General features: G+C 37.3%; 1 protein-coding gene across 1 annotated transcript; it reads left to right on the top strand.

Moving 5' to 3' along the window:
• The first annotated feature begins 449 nt into the window (after window positions 1-449).
• LOC127831881 (RING finger protein 207-like) lies at window positions 450-21,483 on the top strand. The gene is made up of 14 exons (XM_052356957.1): window positions 450-843; window positions 1,232-1,343; window positions 2,005-2,149; window positions 2,483-2,564; window positions 2,726-2,801; window positions 3,317-3,489; window positions 3,849-3,990; window positions 5,933-6,114; window positions 6,804-6,999; window positions 7,487-7,672; window positions 13,619-13,670; window positions 14,724-14,841; window positions 16,458-16,550; window positions 18,563-21,483. Exons 1-14 carry the CDS (start codon window positions 653-655, stop codon window positions 19,524-19,526), a joined length of 2,712 nt encoding a protein of 903 aa, XP_052212917.1. The 5' UTR covers window positions 450-652; the 3' UTR covers window positions 19,527-21,483.
• The last annotated feature ends 926 nt before the right edge of the window (window positions 21,484-22,409 follow it).

Raw genomic sequence — 22,409 nt, 5'->3', positions numbered from 1 at the left:
ATTACAAAAAACTGAAATGTTATCCATACTGAAAGTGTTCTTTTCACTGTGGACCATTTCTATTTTCTAATAAATCATTTATGAAAACAACTTTTTGCTTGAAGGTACTAGAGAAATAAAATCCTAATGCAAGATTTTATCATTATTGTTTTCATCGAATTTCCCCTTTGAGGAGATTCTAACTGCTATAACCCCTTTAACATGGAAGCATGTACATGAATTTGTTGATTGTTTGTCAATATTGTGGTGAATGGAAAAGAACGCTGAACAAATACACAAAAATACATACATCAATACCAAAAAAATGTTTATTTCCTGATTTAGATTATAGATTTTCCATTTGTAATACAGGAAGATTAGTTTCTGAACCCGGCAGTTCATTTAAATATGGGAATGCTTGATTGAAGCTTTAAGCGTCTAGCAGTCACGATTGTTTACAAAATTTTGGAAATAGACAGATTTTATCAGAAAAAGTTTCAAACATAATGACTGAAGCATTTTACTTTCTATGTTTAACGTTGAAGAGGAGTCCTAAAGTATCTAAATGTGTACCTGAACTGGTCCTGGTTAGGAACTGGTTCACTAACTGTAGTTTTAACTGGGTTCTGCAAAATTATATACAAATCTGTGTTTGCTTTTTTTATCAGAGGCAATGTCTGGGTATGTACACGCACCCACTGATCCAGTGGATGAGTTTGATTCAACAAAATGGAATCCCCTACAGTGCACAATATGCATGGAGCATTACAAAGACCCATGCATTCTACAGTGCTATCACAGTTTCTGTGCCTGTTGCGTGAAACCAAGAGTAGACGATGGAAAGCTGCTTTGTCCTGTCTGTTGGTAGGTTGACATAATTGCATGAATAAAAATGTGAGATCAGGACCAGCAAGGAAAAGCAAAAAATCTTGTATATTGAATTTATATAAGTATATATTTGATTGGTATATAGAACATGTCACACGTATACCTAAACAAATCTGATAATTGGAAAAAAATTAAATCAACCATTAACTTGTGCAGGGCCTTCATAACTGTGCTAATTTATATCAATGAATATCTGAGTTTGCAAGACTATTCACTCATAATGCATTGCCTACCACATGCATTTCAGTGTATAGACAACTTATATTCAGCTGAAAAGTTGCAGCTGATATCACTTTATGCTGCATAATGTGAATGTTGTAGCTAATCAACGTTCTTAGCTTATGGAGTTTACATGACCTTGCAGTTTTGAGACGTTGATCAAGGATGGAAGTGGGCTTCCCCCTCCAGACCCTATTCTGAAGTTCCTGGTAGAATCATCAGCAGGGGACTCTGTACAGTGCGCAAACTGTGATAAGGTTGGTCAGGGGATAGTAAATATTGGAAATGTTTGTTTATGTTACTGCATATAGTTGCTGGTTTGTCAATCTGATCTTAGATTTTTGTTGTTCACTGATGTGTTTACAATGCTCTTTGCACAGCAGCTTTAAAGCTGTTGTTAGAATGACGATTTCTGTTTGTTGTAAATAGATTGTAGGTGAAGCCAAACTTTGTGAATGGAACGCATCTGTGTGACCTATGACCATGTTTATTTATTTCGTGGAGTTTTCTCTATTATAACTAATTTCAGTAAAAACAAAAATCAGGTTGAATAACATGATATAAAATAGATTTTAAAATACACCGGAAACAGAAATGGATGTTTTTAATGAATACTTTATGTTGTAAAACCTGAATTAATTGAGAACAAGGTTACACACAACTTATGAACTGGATTTGTTCACTCGCTGATAGTTTTATTGTTTAACCAAAGGACCGCAACTTTACTTTATTTTAGGAAATTTTTTGGGGCGCTAATCAGACATTTGAGCACTTTTGCTCAGTGGGGAAAGTACCGTTTATTGATACTTAATCATACAATTAAAAGCATTATTGGGAGGCATCCATCAGTTTAACTGCTAATTTAATGTTAAGATGGTGTGAATTTATACTATCATAGTGGTAATTTTATTTTGGCAGGCCACTGGTGAAATGTTCTACTGTAAAACCTGCACCCAGCCGCTGTGTGTGCAGTGTAGAGAGGAGACCCACAGAGCCAAGATGTTCTCCAGTCACCATGTGGTGCTCCACACCAAACATACACGAGACAGCCAGAAGGACTGCAGTGAGTACATGTGCATTGATTATAAATTTTGATTTGGGAAATGGTTGTTTTATTTCTACTATATACCACTGATGTTTGCAAAAGCTTGCATTTGTTACAAATGATAAATTGTAGCTTACAAATAAATGGTAGACTTGCAAGAACACTCAGTTACAGTAGTGAACCTTTTTGTGGTTGCTTGAGTTATTTTTGTTAGTTATTTGTCAGTTAATTTAACCGTCCTTGATTGTGAAATACAAAATACATTTGAATTATTAAGTGTTTTTTTTGTTACATGATAATGTAATTTGATGTGTTATTTGTATTACTGGTGTGTTATTTGTAATATTTCAGAGATTCACGGTGAACCATACATTCTGTTTTCAACAGAGAAGAAGGTTATGTTGTGTATAAACTGCTTCAGGGACATGAAAGTGTAAGTTGTCATTAAAACAGCGGCTCTTGCTTTTGTACACATTTATAACATATGGCATGGCTTTGACCATAATTAATTTATCATGTCAGATCATGAACATGCTACCAACACTCTGTCTCTCTTCTATATTTCTATACATAAGATATCTGAATGATTTGTAGTGAGAGTCGCTCCCACTGTGTAGATTTGGAGACTGCATACAAGCAAGGATGCCAGAAAATTGATGATACCATGCAGGTAATTCTTAAATTAAAGTGTATATCTTAAGATATATGGGTTATTACAATGAGTTACATGAGAAAGACGTCATAATACCTCACGTAACAGGAAAACATAATTATATCACCTGTAACAGGGTAAAGGGGGGGTATACTGAAATCACCTTGAAGTCTGTATGTTTGTCTGTAGACACAATCTTGCCAGGAGCTGTTCTCCTACACTTTTCAACATGCAACATTCAAATGTGCTGCATGTTTTATGATATGCATGTGTTTTGCATGTGCGATTTTTACAAGTTTTGAGTTTAGACATTCTATTTGCATCATGTTGTATATTATTATTGGGCGGGGGTGGGGGTGTTCTTCTTCAATATTGTTACAAATTACACGTGTTGGTTCTTAAAATTAAGATTAATATTAAAGTGCAAGAAAGGTGAATACAGTATTATTTGCTATTTAATGTTATGTTGTTATGCTTAGCTAGGTGTCTGTCCATATAATCAATTCTATACCTCCAATATCTATCTATCTCAGTCCATACGGGACCTCCAGTGTTCAGTGAGGGATGGTGTCCTGCTGCTACGAGCCTTGCTGGAGGAGATTCAGACAAACGCAGATAATGAAAAACAGGACATCTCTGAGCTGTATGATGCTATACAGGAGAAAATAGCACAAACAAAACATGATCTACTGCAGGAAATTGACAGGTACTTGCATACACATGACCTGCACAATGATTTGCAGCTGATAAATCAAAATTAAATATTGTAATAACAAATAATAAGTCAACTGACTGGTAGTATAGCTCTCAGGAGGTCATGGGGTCAAACTTCACTATCAGACCATTCTTTATAGCTTCTGTGGGGTCTCCATATAGTGGAGACACCAAGTAGTAATTAATTGCAGGAAACTGGCTGGAGAGTGTTTTGATACTCCTAAAGCTTTTGATTCTAACAAGCTAAAACAAAAATGTTCAAATTTAGTATGAATGATAGGTCACATAAATGGATTATCAGCTTATACAATGATTAAGTGCATGTTATAATTCTACTCCTCTCAATTGTAGGCAGTTTGCTGAGAAGGAGGAGCTGTTCAAGACCCAGCTGGTCAGCCTGCGCACGTTCCTGCCCACCCTGCACGTCCACCTGGTCACATGCGCTGCCTTCTGTAGCTCTACCAGCAAATACGAGTTCCTGGGCTTCACCTATGTGAGTGTCAATATGTGATACTAGCAAAGATATGGGAGGGTTAAAAAGTGAATATTTATATTAAGTGCATTATTTATCAAGTTACAGTATTAGAAACACTGTATAGCATGTTACAATTTAGATTGCAGAGTATATGCTAGATGAATTGTTTTCTGTGTAATAAACAGTTTTTAGCTTGTCTTTTTTACTATTTTAATCGCCAGGATGTCTGAGCTTGGTTAAAGTTTTTCTGTAAGGAAGTTTTCTTAGGAATGGCTTGAAAGATTTCTTTTAAACATAAATCATGTAGTCCACATATAAAGAAATCTCATAAGCCAAACGTTGGTTTCTCTAGTTTAAATGTTGTCAAAATTATGGATCATTTTACACTTAGAAATGTACAAATGCACTATATGGGCAGGTTCTAGTTTTTTGGTAAGCTAGTTTCTTAAGAATGGCTTTAGGGATCTTGTTCAATCTTAAAATATGTTTTCTCTGTATTGAAATGATCCCATAGGCCAAGTTGGGGATTTTTTTTCGGCTTTGTCAATATGAGAGGCCATTTTCGTAGGTCAACCTATGGTCAAATTTTAGGTAGATATGACTTTTCCCTTGACTTTGATTAAGGAGAAGTCATGGGAATAAAGGAGAAGACGCCTTTTTGGTTCAGATAATATATATCTTGTCATTAGTTGCAAAAATATTAGTTCTTTACATTCAATTACTATAATTGTTCATTAAATTGACCATCAAGTAAAACGAAAAAAAGAAGACAAAAAACTCATATCACTTGAAGGCTAGTTTAAGCATTCAATAGTGCATGAAATTGCAAAACTAGTGTACATTTTCATCCACACCCCACCCACAACACACACAAAATTGTTTGGGAGATTCGTTTTATAAAATAAATATTTAATATCAAGTTTTTTCGTAACAAAACTTTTTATTAACCTTGCAATAATATTTCCAATTCAGATAAAACAATAAAACATGTTCAAAACAGTCTTTAAAAATTACACCAGTGATACAGAATAACAGCCTTTAACATCATCGATATTCATCTGCATAAACATTCTTAGAGCTGTTATCTACCTTTGACAATGGTGTTTAGTTGGACATAAAAGGTCTTTAATATTATTGTAAAGTAGAGGACATTTTTAGGGAGTTTGACCTTGTATGCTGTAACAAGATCATCAAATGGCCATTTGGAAAGTTATCAATCAATACCACTTAGAAGAATGCATATTTTGTCGATAGATTATCAATGAACAAACTTAATATCAGGTATTTAGCTGCGTTGGATTAATAGGATTTTAAACAATGTCAAAAAATAAATTATGTTTGCTGGACTTGAAATGGGTGATTGCTTTACAGGTATTGATTGTTAATGGATTGTCTTGAAAATTAGGGCAAAATGAATTTGTCCAAGCTCTTTGAACGAAGTGAAGATAGCTTACTGGGGATGATATTTTAGCCCAAGTCGCATGCTAAGCTATTCCCTGATTTTAAACTTGGACATTTGCGTTAACACTATATAGGCAGGTAAATGTTTTTGTCCAGCTTGTTTCTATGGAAAGGCTTTAGACATTTCTTTCAAAGTTAAAAGTTTAAAGTCTCCATATTGCAAGTAGGGTAATTCTAGTATGAAGTTTCTAAACAATAAAGGGCTTGTTTATACTTGATATATACATAATAGGCAGGTTTAAGTAATCTTGATTCTGAGGAATGGCTTGAGGGATATCATTCAAACTTAATTTGAAATTTGTCATATTTAAGGGGGTTTTCACGCATAATCTTACATAAAAGTTAATAGACTCCAAATATAAGTCACCAAACGTAGATAGTTAAAATTGGTCATATTAAGAGTGTTTTTCTTTGAGTGTTTGAAAAACATTAAAATGAAATGCAGTAAACAAAATTCTACAATGGACTGAATTGATCCATGTCCCTCCCCCCACCCCAGGAGATGATGCGTCGCCTGACCGCCATCATCCAGGTACAGCAGCCTCTCCACCCCTCCCAGACCAGCGACATCACCACCGACTACAAGACCAAGCTGGCACGCTGTCTCGAGGCCCTTCTCTACCCTCACAAGACTAGCTCCCCACCTGTCTCCATAGCAACCAGCGTCTCCTCGGTCACCAGGTAGGCTGACAACTGGAGATGTTTGTGTTGTACTAATGATTACAGTAATGTTGTGGACAATTATGTTGACAACAATAGGGTTGTTCGATTGTTGATTAAAATGATGCTGACAATGATGTAGATAGAAATCAATGTGTGTCAATTTGACAAATGGACTGTTTATGAGATTAATGATGCTGACAATGATGATAATGATAAACAATTTATGCTAGGGGGAAAACTGAGGTTTATGGACTGTTGATAACGATGTTTATGTGATGATGCTGTTTACAATGTACAAGGCATGATAAAGTGTGAACTTGTTTTTTTTTATTGTTCATCAAATTGATTACCGGTATGTTGGAAATGACATTTATGATATACAAGGTGTCAGTGTGTGAAAATTGTGGTTGACGGTGCTGATTGTAATAATGATTACCATCATAATTTGTGTGCTAATGATTATAATAATGATGATAGTTGTTGTGTTGCTGCTTCTGATGATGATAATTACCAATGTTATATTGACCACTGTAATAATAATGGGTTTACTAATAAGAGTTGTTTCATAAATATTAAGAAAGTTCATTTAAATAGAAAAACTAGTTTACTTATAAATATACCCATAGTCCCATCAATTAAATGATATGTCATTCTACATTCCACATTGACTTACACAAAAATTTCTCCCCATTCTGCCCCCTGTTCAGACTAGAGACAGACACCTCCATGACCGTGACCTCCAGCCTGATGTCTAGGGGCCAGCCTACTAGGGGCCAGCCTGGCACACTCACCAAGGAGGACAGTGCCCGCCAGGCACAGCATAGGAAGTCTCTCAAACTGAAACTCCTCAACAACAAGGGCTTCTTTGCCGACCATTGCAAGAATTTTGATGACTCTCATAGGGTAACTCATGCATGTTTAGCATATCAAACAGATGTTGAAATTACCACAAGCACTAAAGCTCAACAAACATGATCAGATACATATTTTCAATATGTTACAAAAGAAGCATAGTTGCAAAGATCATATCAAGTGTGAAAATACTCTAATGGTTAGAAAACCTCTACACATATGTAAAACTTCTAGGAAAAAGACAACCATATTTATTAATTAATTCTGCTGACTACAATGCAGATCCCATAAACAATTATTAAAATACTTGAGATATGTATCTTTTGACAGATATCGGAGAATTGTCTGTTTTATTTCTACTGTAAATATGTATTTGAATATAGAAAAACAACATTTTTTAAAACCTATACGGTTATCCATATAGCGTTTATGATTGTCATACTCTATTTGCAATTGTTCTCCCATTGATAAATATTGCTGGAAAGAAATAATTTGGATGATAAAATGTCAAAGCAAAGAAGGCATGGTTTCATTTCAGGAAATGATGATAACTGTCAATCGTATGAAGCAGTGTGTGCAAGAGCTGCAGCGGGATATCACACTACGTAGGAGCCTGGCTCGGGAACTCACAGTGAGCGACCTCAAGGCACAGATAGCAGACACTGAGGAGAGTCTGAACAGACACCTGGCTGAGGTGGAGGCAAAACAGCCTAGTCTAGAACAGGTGTGTAGGTGACAGTCTAGTCTAGAACAGGTGTGTAGGTGACAGTCTAGTCTAGAACAGGTGTGTAGGTGACAGTCTAGTCTAGAACAGGTGTGTAGGTGAGAGCATTTGTTGAGGCAAAACAGCCCAGTCTAGAACAGGTGTGTAGGTGAGAGCATTGGTTGAGGCAAAACTGCCCAGTCTAGAACAGGTGTGAAGGTGAGAGCATTGGTTGAGGCAAAACAGCCAAGTCTAGAACAGGTGTGTAGGTGAGAGCATTGGTTGAGGCAAAACAGCCCAGTCTAGAACAGGTGTGTAGGTGAGAGCATTGGTGGAGGCTAAACAGCCCAGTCTAGAACAGGTGTGTAGGTGAGAGCATTGGTGGAGGCAAAACAGCCCAGTCTAGAACAGGTGTGTAGGTGAGAGCATTGATGGAGGCTAAACAGCCCAGTCTAGAACAGGTGTGTAGGTGAGATCAAAGATGGAGGCAAAACAGCCCAGTCTAGAACAGGTGTGTAGGTGAGATCAAAGATGGAGGTTAAACAGCCCAGTCTAGAACAGATGTGTAGGTGAGATCAAAGATGGAGGCAAAACAGCCCAGTCTAGAACAGATGTTTTGGTGAGATCAAAGATGGAGGTTAAACAGCCTAGTCTAGAACAGGTGTGTAGGTGAGATCAAAGATGGAGGCAAAACAACCCAGTCTAGAACAGGTGTGTAGGTGAGATCAAAGATGGAGGTTAAACAGCCTAGTCTAGAACAGATGTGTAGGTGAGATCAAAGATGGAGGCAAAACAGCCCAGTCTAGAACGAGGTGTACATGAGATCAAAGATGGAGCTTAAACAGCCTAGTCTAGAACAGGTGTGTAGGTGAGATCAAAGATGGAGGCAAAACAACCCAGTCTAGAACAGGTGTGTAGGTGAGATCAAAGATGGAGGTTAAACAGCCCAGTCTAGAACAGGTGTGTAGGTGAGAGCATTGGTTGAGGCAAAACAGCCCAGTCTAGAACAGGTGTGTAGGTGAGAGCATTGGTGGAGGCTAAACAGCCCAGTCTAGAACAGGTGTGTAGGTGAGAGCATTGGTGGAGGCTAAACAGTCCAGTCTAGAACAGGTGTGTAGGTGAGAGCATTGGTGGAGGCAAACAGCCCAGTCTAGAACAGGTGTGTAGGTGAGAGCATTGATGGAGGCTAAACAGCCCAGTCTAGAACAGGTGTGTAGGTGAGATCAAATATGGAGGCAAAACAGCCCAGTCTAGAACAGGTGTGTAGGTGAGATCAAAGATGGAGGTTAAACAGCCCAGTCTAGAACAGATGTGTAGGTGAGATCAAATATGGAGGCAAAACAGCCCAGTCTAGAACATGTGTGTAGGTGAGATCAAAGATGGAGCTTAAACAGCCTAGTCTAGAACAGGTGTGAAGGTGAGATCAAAGATGTAGGCAAAACAACCCAGTCTAGAACAGGTGTGTAGGTGAGATCAAAGATGGAGGTTAAACAGCCTAGTCTAGAACAGGTGTGTAGGTGAGATCAAAGATGGAGGTTAAACAGCCAACTCTAGAACAGATGTGTAGATGAGATCAAAGATGGAGGTGAAACATCCTAGTCTAGAACAGGTGTGTTGGTGAGATCAAAGATTGAAGTTCAACAGCCCAGTCTAGAACAGGTGTGTAGATGAGGTCAAAGATGGAGGCTAAACAGCCCAGTCTAGAACAGGTGTGTTGGTGAAAGAATGGGTGGACAAACAGCCCAGTCTAGAACAGGTGTGTAGGTGAGATAAAAGATGGGGGCAAAACAGCCTAGTCTAGAACATGTGTGTAGGTGAGATCAAATATAAAGGCTAAACAGCCCAGTCTAGACCAGGTGTGAAGGTGAGATCAAAAATGGAGGCTCAACAGTCCAGTCTAGACCAGGTGTGAAGGTGAGATCAAAGATGGATGCTCAACAGCCCAGTTTAGAACAGGTGTGTAGGTGAGATCAAAGATGGAGGCTAAACATCCAAGTCTAGAACAGATATGTAGGAGAGATCAAAGATAGAGGCTAAACAGCCCAGTCTAGAACAGGTGTGTAGGTGAAAGCATGGGTGAAAAAACAGCCCAGTCTAGAACAGGTGTGTATATGTGAGCATGGGTGAACAAACAGCCCTGTCTAGAACAGGTGTGTAGGTTACAGTTTAGTCTAGAACATTGGTGTAGGTAACAGTCTAGTCCAGAACAGGTGGGAATATGTAAGCATGGGTGAATAAACAGACCAGTCTAGAACAGGTGTGTATTTAATTGCCTAGTCTAGAACAGGTGTGTATGTAACAGCCTAGTCTATAACATGTGTTTATGTAACAGCCTAGTCTAGAACAGGTGTGTAGATGAAAGCATTGGTGGAGGCTTAACATCCCAGTCTAGAACAGGTGTGTATGTAACAGCCTAGTCTAGACCAGGTGTGTTAGTAACAGCCCAGTCTTGAACAGGTGTGTATGTAACAGCCCAGTCTAGAACAGGTGTGTATGTAACGGCCCAGTCTAGAACAGGTGTTATGTTACAGCCCAGTCTAGAAAAGGTGTGTAGGTGAAAGCATTGGTGAAGGCTAAACAGCCCAATCTAGAATAGGTGTGTATGTAACAGCCTACTCTATAACCGGTGTGTATGTAACAGCCTAGTCTAGAACAGGTGTGTATGTAACAGCCTAGTCTATAACAGGTGTGTATGTAACAGCCTAGTCTAGAACAGGTGTGTATGTAACAGCCCAGTCTAGATCAGTGTGTTTGTATCAGCCAAGTCTATAACAGGTGTGTATGTAACAGCCTAGTCTAGAACAGGTGTATAACAGCCTAGTCTAGAACAGGTGTGTATGTAACAGCCCAGTCTAGAACAGGTGTGTATTTAACAGCCTAGTCTACAACAGGTGTGTAACAGCCCAGTCTAGAACAGGTGTGTATTTAACAGCCTATTCTAGAACAGGTGTGTTACAGCCCAGTCTAGAACAGGATGTATGTAACAGCCTATTCTATAACAGGTGTGTATGTAACAGGCTAGTCTAGAACAGGTGTGTATGTTAGTAACAGCCCAGTCTAGAACAGGTGTGTATTTAACAGCCTAGTCTTTAACAGGTGTGTATGTAACAGCCTAGTCTAGAACAGGTGTGTAACAGCCCAGTCTAGAACAGGTGTGTAACAGCCTAGTCTAGAACAGGTGTGTATTTAACAGCCTAGTCTAGAACAGGTGCGTAACAGCCCAGTCTAGAACAGCTGTGTATTTAACAGCCTTGTCTAGAACAGGTGTGTAACAGCTAGAGCTGCAACAATTCACCCACAGCTGGATTCAATTCGATTTCGATTTCAGACACTCTGATACCGATTTTTTCGATTCGATTCATCTTCAAACCTAGTTTTGTAATATATTGACTCTTCTGTCTCAAAATAAACATTTCTGTTCAAATGTGTTGTATACCTAGATATCTTGGGCTTTTGTGTGTTTGTTTGTTATAGTTTGGTTGGTTCAACAGTGTTTTAAAAACTGTTGAAAGTGTGTTAAATTAGCATTTGTAAGAAATATTTTGCAAGAAACTGCCAATTGTCTTACAAACTATGTCAATATTTCAATAAAACACATAAAAAAGAAAAGCAAATTAGGACTCAGTTTTAATATAAAAAAACTTCTGACTAGAAGATTTTGTTGACTACACAATAATATATAAAATAAGATAAATAATCATCCTGTAGGACAAATCACATTCTCTAATAAACTTAACAAATTCCCAACAGAAGCAGAACTACTTTTCTGGCTGGCGACTTAAGTAGTTGCACTTGTGCTACCTCTTAGTCTTGCTAAATCAACGTTATGTTTGCGTTTGACATGTTGCATTAGATTAGTGGTTGAGCTGGACTTAGGGTACGCCACATCCGTGAAGCACAGTTTATACTTTGCTTTATCGGGAGGGCTACCATCCCGAAACCCAAAATACTGCCACACTTTTGATTTTAGCTTCTTAGACGCATCTGATAATTTCAATTTGTCGGCCACAACTTGTTCTGCCATTTTGACGCTTTTGCCAAAAGTAGACCGTAACGCGCTTATTGATTGGATGACTAAAGTAATAAGTAACCAATCGCGCGCGTTGTAATTACAGGTAAAGATAAAACCTACACCTTCCAGTATCATATAGTCAGAATACAGCGCGCTTTACGTATCTATGTCTATATATGTCTCTATGTTAAAGAATTGAATCGAATTTGGTAGGTTTGGTATCGTTATCGAATCGACGCATTTCGAATCGATTTTTGATGCATCGGATCGAATTGTTGCAGCTCTAGTAACAGCCCAGTCTAGAACAGGTGTGTATGTAACAGCCCAGTCTAGAACAGGTGTGTATTTAACAGCCTAGTCTAGATCAGGTGTGTAACAGACCAGTCCAGAACAGGTGTGTATTGAACAGCCTAGTCTTGAACAGGTGTATATTTAACAGCTTAGTCTAGAACAGGTGTGTAGTTAACAGCCTAGTCTAGAACAGGTGTGTATAAAACAGCCTGGTCTAAAACAGGTGTGTATGTAACAGCCTAGTCTAGAACAGGTGTGTATTTAACAGCCCAGTCTAGAACAGGACCTAGTTGTTCGTACACTAGGTTATTTTAACCCCTTGGTTAGCGCTAACCGCGGGTTAAAGTTATCCAAGCTGAGTAACTAACCAGGCTGGGTAAATGCGTTGCTGAAAGTATTTACCCAGGCTGGATAACTATCCATGTTGGGTAAATTTATCCACTGGTTAACTTTTTACACATATCCCATAATCCATTATAAAAGCAATATGGCAGACATGTCGTCAAGCTATAAATAGGACAGCATATTCTGGGGAAAAGATTTAAAAACATTATAAATCGTAAATTTTAAATCAGTTATATTCAATCCATTAAATGTTTATAGATCATTGAAACAAGTATGTATTTTATGTATTGTATTTGGCATTTTACGTGATTCTGTAAATAAATTGCGAATGAAAACGTGTATAATTAACCTTTAATGCGATCATGAGTTTTAAGAAAGCGAATTATTTTGAACCTGCCATTTGTAAACGTTATAGCAAGCATGATATATAAGCATGGAATGCATTGTTGAAGTTTCGATATTTCCGCCATTTAAAATACACATTCTTTAAACATTTTCATTTGACCGATATCGATTCCGCATTTCATCGTCATATAACACAACATTCAAAGAATTTTGGTGATTCTTACTAGGATTATGATACAATAAAATTTGGCTATTTTTTTTGTTTACATGGATAAATTTTAACCAACCTTTAGACCAGGGTTAAATTTATCCAGACAAAACGCTGGATAAATTTAACCAACATGATGCAACAACACTTAACCAAAAAATTAACCCTTGGTTAAATTCATCCGACATTTATCCCAGGGTTAAAATTTACCCAGGTTTCGAACAACTGGGTCCAGGTGTGTAACAGCCCAGTCTAGAACAGGTGTGTATTCCAGCCCAAAACAGGTGTGTATGTGTGAGTCTGTGTACAACAGGTGTGTAGATGTCAGCGCACTTAACACTATTAAGATTTTTGTTGTTGTTGTTTTCCCGGTAATTATGATCAAAAGTTATAATGATATTATTTAATACCTTGACAGTGATTAGATTGCAATTGTTTAACTGTTGTTGTTTTTTGTTATAAAGGGTAGTTAATTGTATTGTGTAAACAGGTGAACATGGGCAGATACTTAACTATTACCATTGCATCTTGTTAGTATCTGGGAGAAATTATTATGGAATTATCATATTGACAGCTTATTATATTTCTATTGTCCAAATGACTATCATTTAAAGACTTATTAATTGTATTTAATGAACATATCTTTGAAACAAAAACTGAAGACAATATTTCAAAGTTGAAAGATTGATATTTTAAAATTTAACTCACATAGATTTACACATTATTGTAAATATGTGAACAATCCATGTGTGATATGATATTTCAGCATTGGGAGGAATCCCTGGAGATGATAGCTGCTGAACAGGAGGTGTATCAAGGTATGTATAAGTGTATATCAAATATATGTTACAAATGGATGTACAGCATATAACATTATTTGTTATTTTTGCCACAAGCAAACACGATGTGCAGTATCTGGAACTAGTATACTTTACTCATGGTCTCTTATTTGATTTCCAAAATGTCCCTGATTTAATCCTCTCAATGGAAACATTCTCAAGATCTCCCCAAACAACCCCAAGATCTGGTTCTATCAAGGGAACAGATTTCACCATGTCTCAATAAGCATTAGGCTTGTGGTGTTATAAATCTGAAGTTAATAGGTTCAATAGGTTTAGACAAAAATTATTATGTGGCATGTACGTGTGATCTGTTTAGCATTTTGTAATGTATAACATGTATGAAGGCCCTTGTAAACTGAAGTACACTAATTTGAAGAAAATAATATAAGAGTGTGCCTCAATTTGACCCCACCCCACCACCTCTCACTTTCTGATGCCTGTTGGACTGATCAGCTCAAAAGTGTGCATATGTTTTGAAATTAAATTTGTGCAAGTATTTTATTGCAAATGAAAAGGTTTGTGTGAGACCTTCATTACAACTGTGCAGCAAAGAATTCTTTGGATCAGCAAATTATTACGTATTGTGTCTAGACAATACGGGCTTTTCAACCTGCCCGTTTTAAGAGACACCCTTTACCCTTCTGACTTAGAGCTTTTCTAGGAGTATCCTATGCAGTGATCGAGCTCAGATATGAAAAGGGCAGGGCGCTAACTTATCATAAGGGCTCTTTTGCAGGCATGATAATATTATCTCTGAGGCACATTTTCAATATACATGTAGCAAGTGTTATATATGTTTACATTTCATAGTACATGTTCTTTGAAAGCATTGTTTCCTTAATTAATAACACATGTTTAATTGTGAACAATTGATTAATTTATTGAAGGTTTGTTAGGCATAGCTGGAGCACTGCAAATGTCTGGGACCTTCTTAGTCTAAGAAGGAACAATACACATGATACTCTTAGGAAAGCCCCAAGTCTTCTAAGACTTATCTATGCCTACATCTGTTGTTGTGACCATTTGCAGCCCAGATCCAAGACGTGTGCCGCCTCAAGTCAGAGCTGTGTTCTGTGAGCACCATTCTCCAGAAGCTGACCTCCTTCATGTCTTCCATAGCCAACGTCACGCAGAGGCTCGCACCAAAGTAAGGATATCACCAAACATCTAAGAATGATTCAAGGCCTATGCCATGGACCCTACCCCCTTCTCCACAGTTGGTCAGTCAGTACAACTTTTGTTTACCTTTTCTTAAAAGGACAGTGCTTTCCAATCATCTTAAAACTTCATGGAGGTGATTTTTAAGTTTCATCCTTTCATTTAACTAAAATATGCTTTTTAGCCATTTCAGCTTTCCATCAATTTTCAACCAGTCTTAACCAAATGTCATGACAATAAATGTTACAATAATATTTTGCCATTGTTTATAAAATTACCTCCATCCATGAATTGGTTATGACCCTTGAATTATTTACTTATGGTCTTCTAGCCATTCTGTTTTTTAAATAAAAGGTTTTCATCCAATTTGGAAGGGTAAAAGCTGTTTGACATTCGGTAAATAGTAAATTGATATGGAAACATTAATGTAATAAATGTTGTCTTTTGAGAGAGTGTTGCAAGTTTTGCCAGACTTTATGAAGTGTTCTTGACATCTTTTTAAGTTGGATAAATTGGTCTTGACATGGCTGTGTAAAATGTTCTTGGACTTGATATCATTTTTAGAATAAGCTACCGGTAAGTGTTCTTGATATCATTTCCCAGCTGTATTAATTGTTTTCGACATCATTTTCAGACTGTGAAAAGTGTTTTCGAACATCATTTTCAGGCATGGTTAAGTGTTCTTGACATCATTTTTAGGCTAGGTAAAGTGTTCTTGACATCATATTTAGTGTGGGCATAGTGTTCTTCACATCCTTTTCAGGCTAGGTAAAGAGGTCTTGAAATTATTTTCAGGCTGGGTCAAGTGGTCTTGACATCATTTTCAGGCTAGGTAAAGTGTTCTTGACATCATTTTTAAGCTGGGTAAAGTGGTCGTGACATCATTTTCAGGCTGGTTTAAGTGGTCTTGACATCATTTTCAGGCTGGGTAAAGTGTTCTTGACATCATTTTAGGCTGGGTAGTGTTTTCCATATCATTTCCAGGCTTGGCAAAGGGTTTGTGACATCATTTTCAGGCTGGGTTTAGTGTTATTGACATCTTTTTAAGGCAGGGCAAGGTGTCTTGACATCATTTACAGGCTGGGTAAGATGTGCTTGACATTATTTACAGGCTGGGTAAAGTGTTATTGACATCATTTTCAGGCTGGGAAAATGGTTCTTGACATCATTTACAGACTGAGTAAAGTTTTCTTGACATCATTTTTATGCTGGATAAAGTGTTCATGACATATTTTGCAGGCTGGGTAATGTTTTCTTGACATTTTTGGTTGGGTAAAGTGTTCTTGACATTATGTTTAGGCTGGTTAAGTGTTCTTGACATCATATTAAGTGTGGGCAAAGTGTTTTTGACATCATTATCAGGCTGGGTAAAGTGTTCCTGGCATCATTTTAAGGCAGTGTAATGTGTTCTTGATATTCTTTTCAGCCTGGGTTGAATGTTTTTGACATCATTTTCAGGCTGGATAAAGTGTTCTTGGCATCATTTTCAGGCTGGGTAAAGAGTTCTTGACATCATTTGTGGCTGTGAAAAGTGGTCCTGATATTATCTTCAGGCTAGACAGTCTTGTATTTATTAACATTGTACATTTTTATAACTATGTTCAGGCTGGGTAAAGCTCAGAGTTCTGCAGATCAGGACAGCCAGCACCAGGCTCTTCTGAACACTATCAGCACCATGCAGCCAGACTCACAACAGAGGTGGGTATAGGGGCACGTGTGTACCTGACACACTTCAAGGATGCACTCTCTAAAAACTGCATGGTAACAATGTGAATGATGGCTGTACATGTGCTGGGGTTTACAGCCCCCAAAGAGTAGTTTACAATTTAAAGTCCGACATATTTCAACACTGTACACTATTAAATATCCTTAACCAGGCGAAATCTTGAGAATTCTCCTAGAGTAGCCCATGCTGGGAAATTTGTTGTCTAGTTGTCTAGTGTAATACTCTTAACCCTTTGCCACTCAGAAGCAAAGTGAAAATAGCTACCTGAAAACAGCATCAAACCAGAACTCTCAGTCTGTTCAGGTTTTATGCTGTTTGCTGATCATCAGTATCTAAGGTTTGGAAATGACGCCTTTAAAACGTGAATACAGTAAGAAAAGTCTTTAGTTAAATTTAACTTTGTTAGGGACTACATATGCGTCAAAATACATATCTAAGTGGTAAAGGGTTAAGTTTGTTTCCTGAAAAGAACCAGTTTTCTGCAACTCCAGGGGAAATCTTGAGAATTCTCCCAGAGTGGCCCAGGACCTCCTGAGCCAACACCATAGCCCCCCACCTCCCCCCCCCCCCCCACTGCGACAATTGAATTGTTGTATCATGGGTGTAACACTAGTGAGATTCCTAGGCTTGAAGGGTTTGCTTGGTACGAAAATGATGGCATTCTATTCTCCATTCTGTTCTATTTGTTGTATGTGAATTATTCACTACAGAGTCCATATTGTAGGGCTGTACTCCAGTTAAGGTCTAACTAATGGTAGGCATGGTCTTGGTGCTCTTTTACTTTCTACCAGTCTGATGCTTATTATGACTTAGAAAATATCGTGGTCTCCTAAAGCAAACTAAAGGTCAGAAAACGTTTTGTGGGATCAGCTAGTGAAAAATAGAGGCAACATTTTAACCTGTCAATATTAGAAATATATTTATCTGCTCAAGTAAGTGGTTTGAAATAATTTAGAGAAGTTTGCAACATTGTTTCCTGTCTATTGCTCCTTCAGTAGGGTGGCTGGGTCTAGTCTATTTTATAAGTAGTTTTAACCTATGAGAGGCTCTCATGTCTGTTTCCAATACTTTGAGTCTTAAGAAAAAATGTTGAAAATGCTCCAAGAGTTTACATCAAACCTGTGGCCTTTTTATTGCTTGGCGGATACCATATCAACTAGTGGTGTGTGACCTCTAACGTTTTATTGATAATATGATAACTCTTCTTTTGAGATAGTTATAAATATTCAGATGGGAAAGTTGCTTTTTTATGCCCCCGGATCGAATGATAGGGGGTATATTGTTTTTGGCCTGTCTGACTGTCTGTCATTGTATGTGTCTGTCTGTCATTGTGTGTGTCTGTCCAAACTTAACCTTGGTCATAACTTTTGCAATATTGAAGATATCAACTTGATATTTGGCATGCATGTGTATCTCATGGAGCTGCACATTTTGAATGGTGAAAGGTCTAGGTCATCCTTTAAGGTCAAAGGTCAAATATATGGTTTCAAAGCGCAGTAGGGGGCATTGTGTTTCACAAACACAGCTCTTGTTTTGTTGACAACAATCAAAATAGCCATTATTACACTATCTGGATAATAATGCAATACTTTTTTCCAGTAATGAGAGGAGCTAAATTTAATAAAGAATCAATAGCCAAAAAGTAATTTTAAGATCATGTTATGATGAAATAGTTGATACCATTTTCGTTGTCAATCAATATTAAAGTGTATGTTGTTCTGAGGTGGTGCTTTTAGACTATCTCTAAGTTTTTATTCCTACCCTTAAGAATTCAAAGCATGTTTTATTCCCAATATTTAAAATGTTAAATTACTAAAATTTATGAAGCTTATAATTCTGGGTAATCTACAAAACTAACAAGAACAATTGAAATTGAAAAAATTCTGGAAACCCCTCTAAGATTTCTCATAATTTTAAAGACTGAATTGGGTCAGCAGTTGGTCATAAATCACAACCCGCAACAAGTTACCCCTGTATGTTTCAGGTGTGACGCACTGCGGGCTGCAGAGGAGGAGCGAGACATCAAGTCAGCGCAGCGCACCAACCCCCTGGATGAGGAACTCATCAAGACCAAGGGACTCCTGCGTGCACCATCGGCGCGCAAGGAGGGCGCCGTGAAGAGGCTGTCTGCAGAGATCAAGGAGGCAGGGAAAGCTACTTCACCTACCCTTGACAGTGATCACAAGAATATCTGCAGTCCCAAAGCAAGAGGGGGTTTATTGGAATCTGTTCTTGGTAATGAGAAAAATGCTTCAGTGACAAATCTTTCTTGTGACGTAAATTGTAACTTTATTGATTTAGATCAGGTGAGTAATGGTGTAGAGGTTATGGTATTGGAAGCAACTGTGCACCTGCCAAATAAATGTAATGTTGAAAAAGAGGTGGAAATAGTGCCTGATATGGACAATCAGAGCTTAAAGTTTATTGCAGTGTCTAGTATACACAACAATGTGCTGCCAGATGTAACAGCCGAGTTGGTCACCCATGAACATGGGGCCTGTGTTGTGGCCTCTACCATGCCCACTCCAGAGTCGGAAGGCACCAGTAGTTTCAGTGTGGTCACATCTGACTCTGAGCAGGAAACCAGCCTTGATTTATCCTCCTCTGTAGGAGAGGACTCAGTGAGGCCGGGGCATGTGAAAGGCTTGATCGCCAAGGTTTCAGGTTTGACGAAGCTTGCTGAACATGTCATAGATAATGCTGGCGTGCAGTGTTCAGGCATTGAGTTGTCTCTCAACAGCTCAGGGGCCGATTATGACAGAGTTAACAAGTTTGTGTCTATCAGTTCACATGATCTGGGCATTGAACAGCCTGCAGCTGATGGAATACAGCTCCAGAGTGACCCTGATGATGCCTATGTGGCCAAAAGCTTACCAGAGTTGGCTCAGGTGTTTGAATCAGGGGAGTTAATGCAAAAGAAAAAGAGGAACCGATCTGAAAAACACTAGCAAGTGAAATGAGGCTAATCGATTTTATTAAATGTAATTGATGTTATTTTATAATAAGCGGCTTTTACTTTTCATCAAGAAGACCAAGAATAAAATCATTAAATTGTAATAACAGTAACATACAAAATTGTGTGTTAGATTTTGGACTGGTAACAGGAATTCAAAAGTTTGTATGCGCATTAGCCGTAAAACTAATTATTGAGATTGTATTGGAAAAAATTGTGCTTTTCGCTTTGCTGTGGTTTTAATGTTTTCTTTTGTTAATAAGCTTGATTATCTGCATTTTTAATGCAATATTGGAGTGTTCTTTAATCTTGCCCTTTATATGACATGTTTTTACTCATCTTCTTTAATTGACATAGCATTTGAGTACAAGAGTTTAGTTAAAGTGAGATAGTTAGTATGTAGACTTTATAATCTGTGATAAAACACATCTACAATTTGTTTTCGTAGCACATACTATTTGAGAGACAATGTTATAAAGGTTATGCTTATTAAAAAAATTCATCCAAACTCCCTTCTTATATGTTTGTTTATTATGTAAACATCAATGAAATACACAATGATCAATTTACTGTAACAAGCAAACAGTTTTGTTCTAAAACAAGAACACCGGGTAACGGGTGCCTTGCTCGGCTGCGGGTGCAGTTTTGAATAGATGAATGCTTGTCAGAATGTTTTGTTTTTTTTAAGAGGTCACAGTGACCTTGACCTTTGACCTAGTGACCCAAAAATGGGTGTGGCATGTAGAACACATCAAGGTGCAGCTACATATGAAGTTTTAAAGTTGTAGGTTGAAGCACTTTGATTTAAGAGCCAATGTTCAAAACCTTGACAAAATGTTCAGGTTTTAGCACGACGCGGACGACGATGGACAAGACACGACACAACATGACAAGCTGGCTATGACAATACCTCGGGTATTCTCTGAAAACAGCCGAGCTAATAACATGAGTTTTTTTCTCTGTTATCTAACTTATGATGTTGTGCAATGGTTTGTTATATAAATATTTATTTATTTCTTTATTTATAGTTATATTGTAGTATATATAACATATTGATTTTTGATATTTACAATTTCAAAAAAACGATTTAAAAATTATTTTATTTTATTGAACATTTTATCCATTGAACATGTTACTGCCTTAAATGTTAATCCCAGCTTCCACATATGTCAGCCTCTTTCTGGATTTTCTTAATATCAAGGGAGGCGATTTCTACAGAATTCTCTATTGGGAGTGTGAAAAGGTTCTATAATTGTAAATACTTGTCGATAGTGACATTTGTATCCTGTTTTTGTGCAATAATAGGGTCCGCAAAATGTTGTACATTTTATTGTTTGAAAAAGATGTGCATGCTATTTTATACGTATTGCCAATGTAATTGTATGTGGCATATTTTTTGAAAATGAAACAATGCCAGTCTGCCTCAAGTCTATTGTAATGCAGTCAAAAGGATGCCATTTTCCTTTAAGTATTTATTAAATTGTAATCGACCATAAGAGAAATGCTTTAAAAAAAATCAAGTCCTACACTTGTATTGTTTTGAGTTTTTAGATGTCTGATCTTCTTTAAACAGTGCATTTTGAACTATTGAAATATTTGTTCTACATTTAAAGTGGAGAAGTTGGTGTGTATTGATTGCAATAAGTTTGTATATAAAAAATCAGATCTGATATGTCACTTACCGGTAAACTGCGTGGAAACATGCAAATAGTACCTAAGAACGACATTTGCAATCTTGTATGCATAATTAATGTATAGCTTTGTTTGTGTTCATTTTTGTGAGTTTATTTTATATACTTGTAGCTTTTGCTATTGTGACCTTTTGTTCAGTTTTATTACCGTATGTGCCAAGAAATCTACATTATTTTGACGCTGCAATATATCTTTCTTGTTCAAGATATTCTTATATGACTTGCTGAATTTGTGTGTTTTTGGAGAATAAATAAATTGGAGATCACAATCTTGGCTTCTTTCCAAAAGAGACTTCATATTAGTTTTGTTTCATAATTGAACAAGCGATGTGTTTGTGAAACACTATGTCCCCATATATTTGACCTTTGACCTTGAAGGATGACCTTGACCTTTCACCACTCAAAATGTGCAGCTCCATGAGATACACATGCATGCCAAACATCAAGTTGCTATCTTCAATATTGCAAGTGTACATTAAATGAGTGATTTTGACTCTTAAATTTGACCTTGAAGGATGACCTTGACCTTGAACTTCCACCACTTAAAATGTGCAGCTCCATGAGATACACATACATGCCAAATATAAATATGCTATCTTCAATAGTGCAAAGGTTATTGCAAATGTTAAAGTTTGCACAAACAAACCAACAGACAGGGCAAAAACAATCTGGGGGACATGAAAATGTTGCAAAAGTATGTGCGCAAACTTTAATCTTAGCATATACCGCTGCACAAATAAAGACTATATGTGAAATACAGCCATTAAAAAATGTACTTGTTCCCAATACACAGAAATCTCTGTGTCTGGAATATTTGATTTGTAATGCAGCTTTTTATAAAGGTTGAATTAACAACTAATTCCTGCAATAAGTTGCTGATAAATTGACTTCAAAAGCTGGTAAAGAATGACACACTAAAAATTAATACAAAACTGTGCCATTACTCTGTGAAATATCATTTACATAGAACAACCCAAAGTGTGCACTCTTCCTCTTGGTAATTTATGGAAATCTGTCCAGAATTTGCTGAAGAATATTTCTGACAAGTATTTAAGTTATATAAATTATTTTAAGGCCTTGCAAGTCCCATCACTACAAGACAAATCATGGAAGCAGAACGTCCTGGTTGTATGAGAACCTCCTGAAAATGAAGATTCCTCCACAGTTTTGCTGAATTTAACACAGAA

Source organism: Dreissena polymorpha, chromosome 5, assembly GCF_020536995.1.
Source record: "Dreissena polymorpha isolate Duluth1 chromosome 5, UMN_Dpol_1.0, whole genome shotgun sequence".
NCBI lineage: Eukaryota > Metazoa > Mollusca > Bivalvia > Myida > Dreissenidae > Dreissena > Dreissena polymorpha.
The sequence above is the reverse complement of the archived record's forward strand: the minus strand, read 5'-3'. Positions and strand labels throughout refer to the sequence as shown.

Coding starts and splice junctions, on each gene's coding strand:
- LOC127831881 (XM_052356957.1), top strand. CDS start 653: ATGTCTGGGTATGTACACGCACCCACTGATCCAGTGGATGAGTTTGAT. Junction 2,565..2,725: donor TGCTTCAGGGACATGAAAGT/GTAAGTTGTCAT, acceptor AATGATTTGTAG/TGAGAGTCGCTCCCACTGTG. Junction 7,673..13,618: donor AACAGCCTAGTCTAGAACAG/GTGTGTAGGTGA, acceptor ATGATATTTCAG/CATTGGGAGGAATCCCTGGA.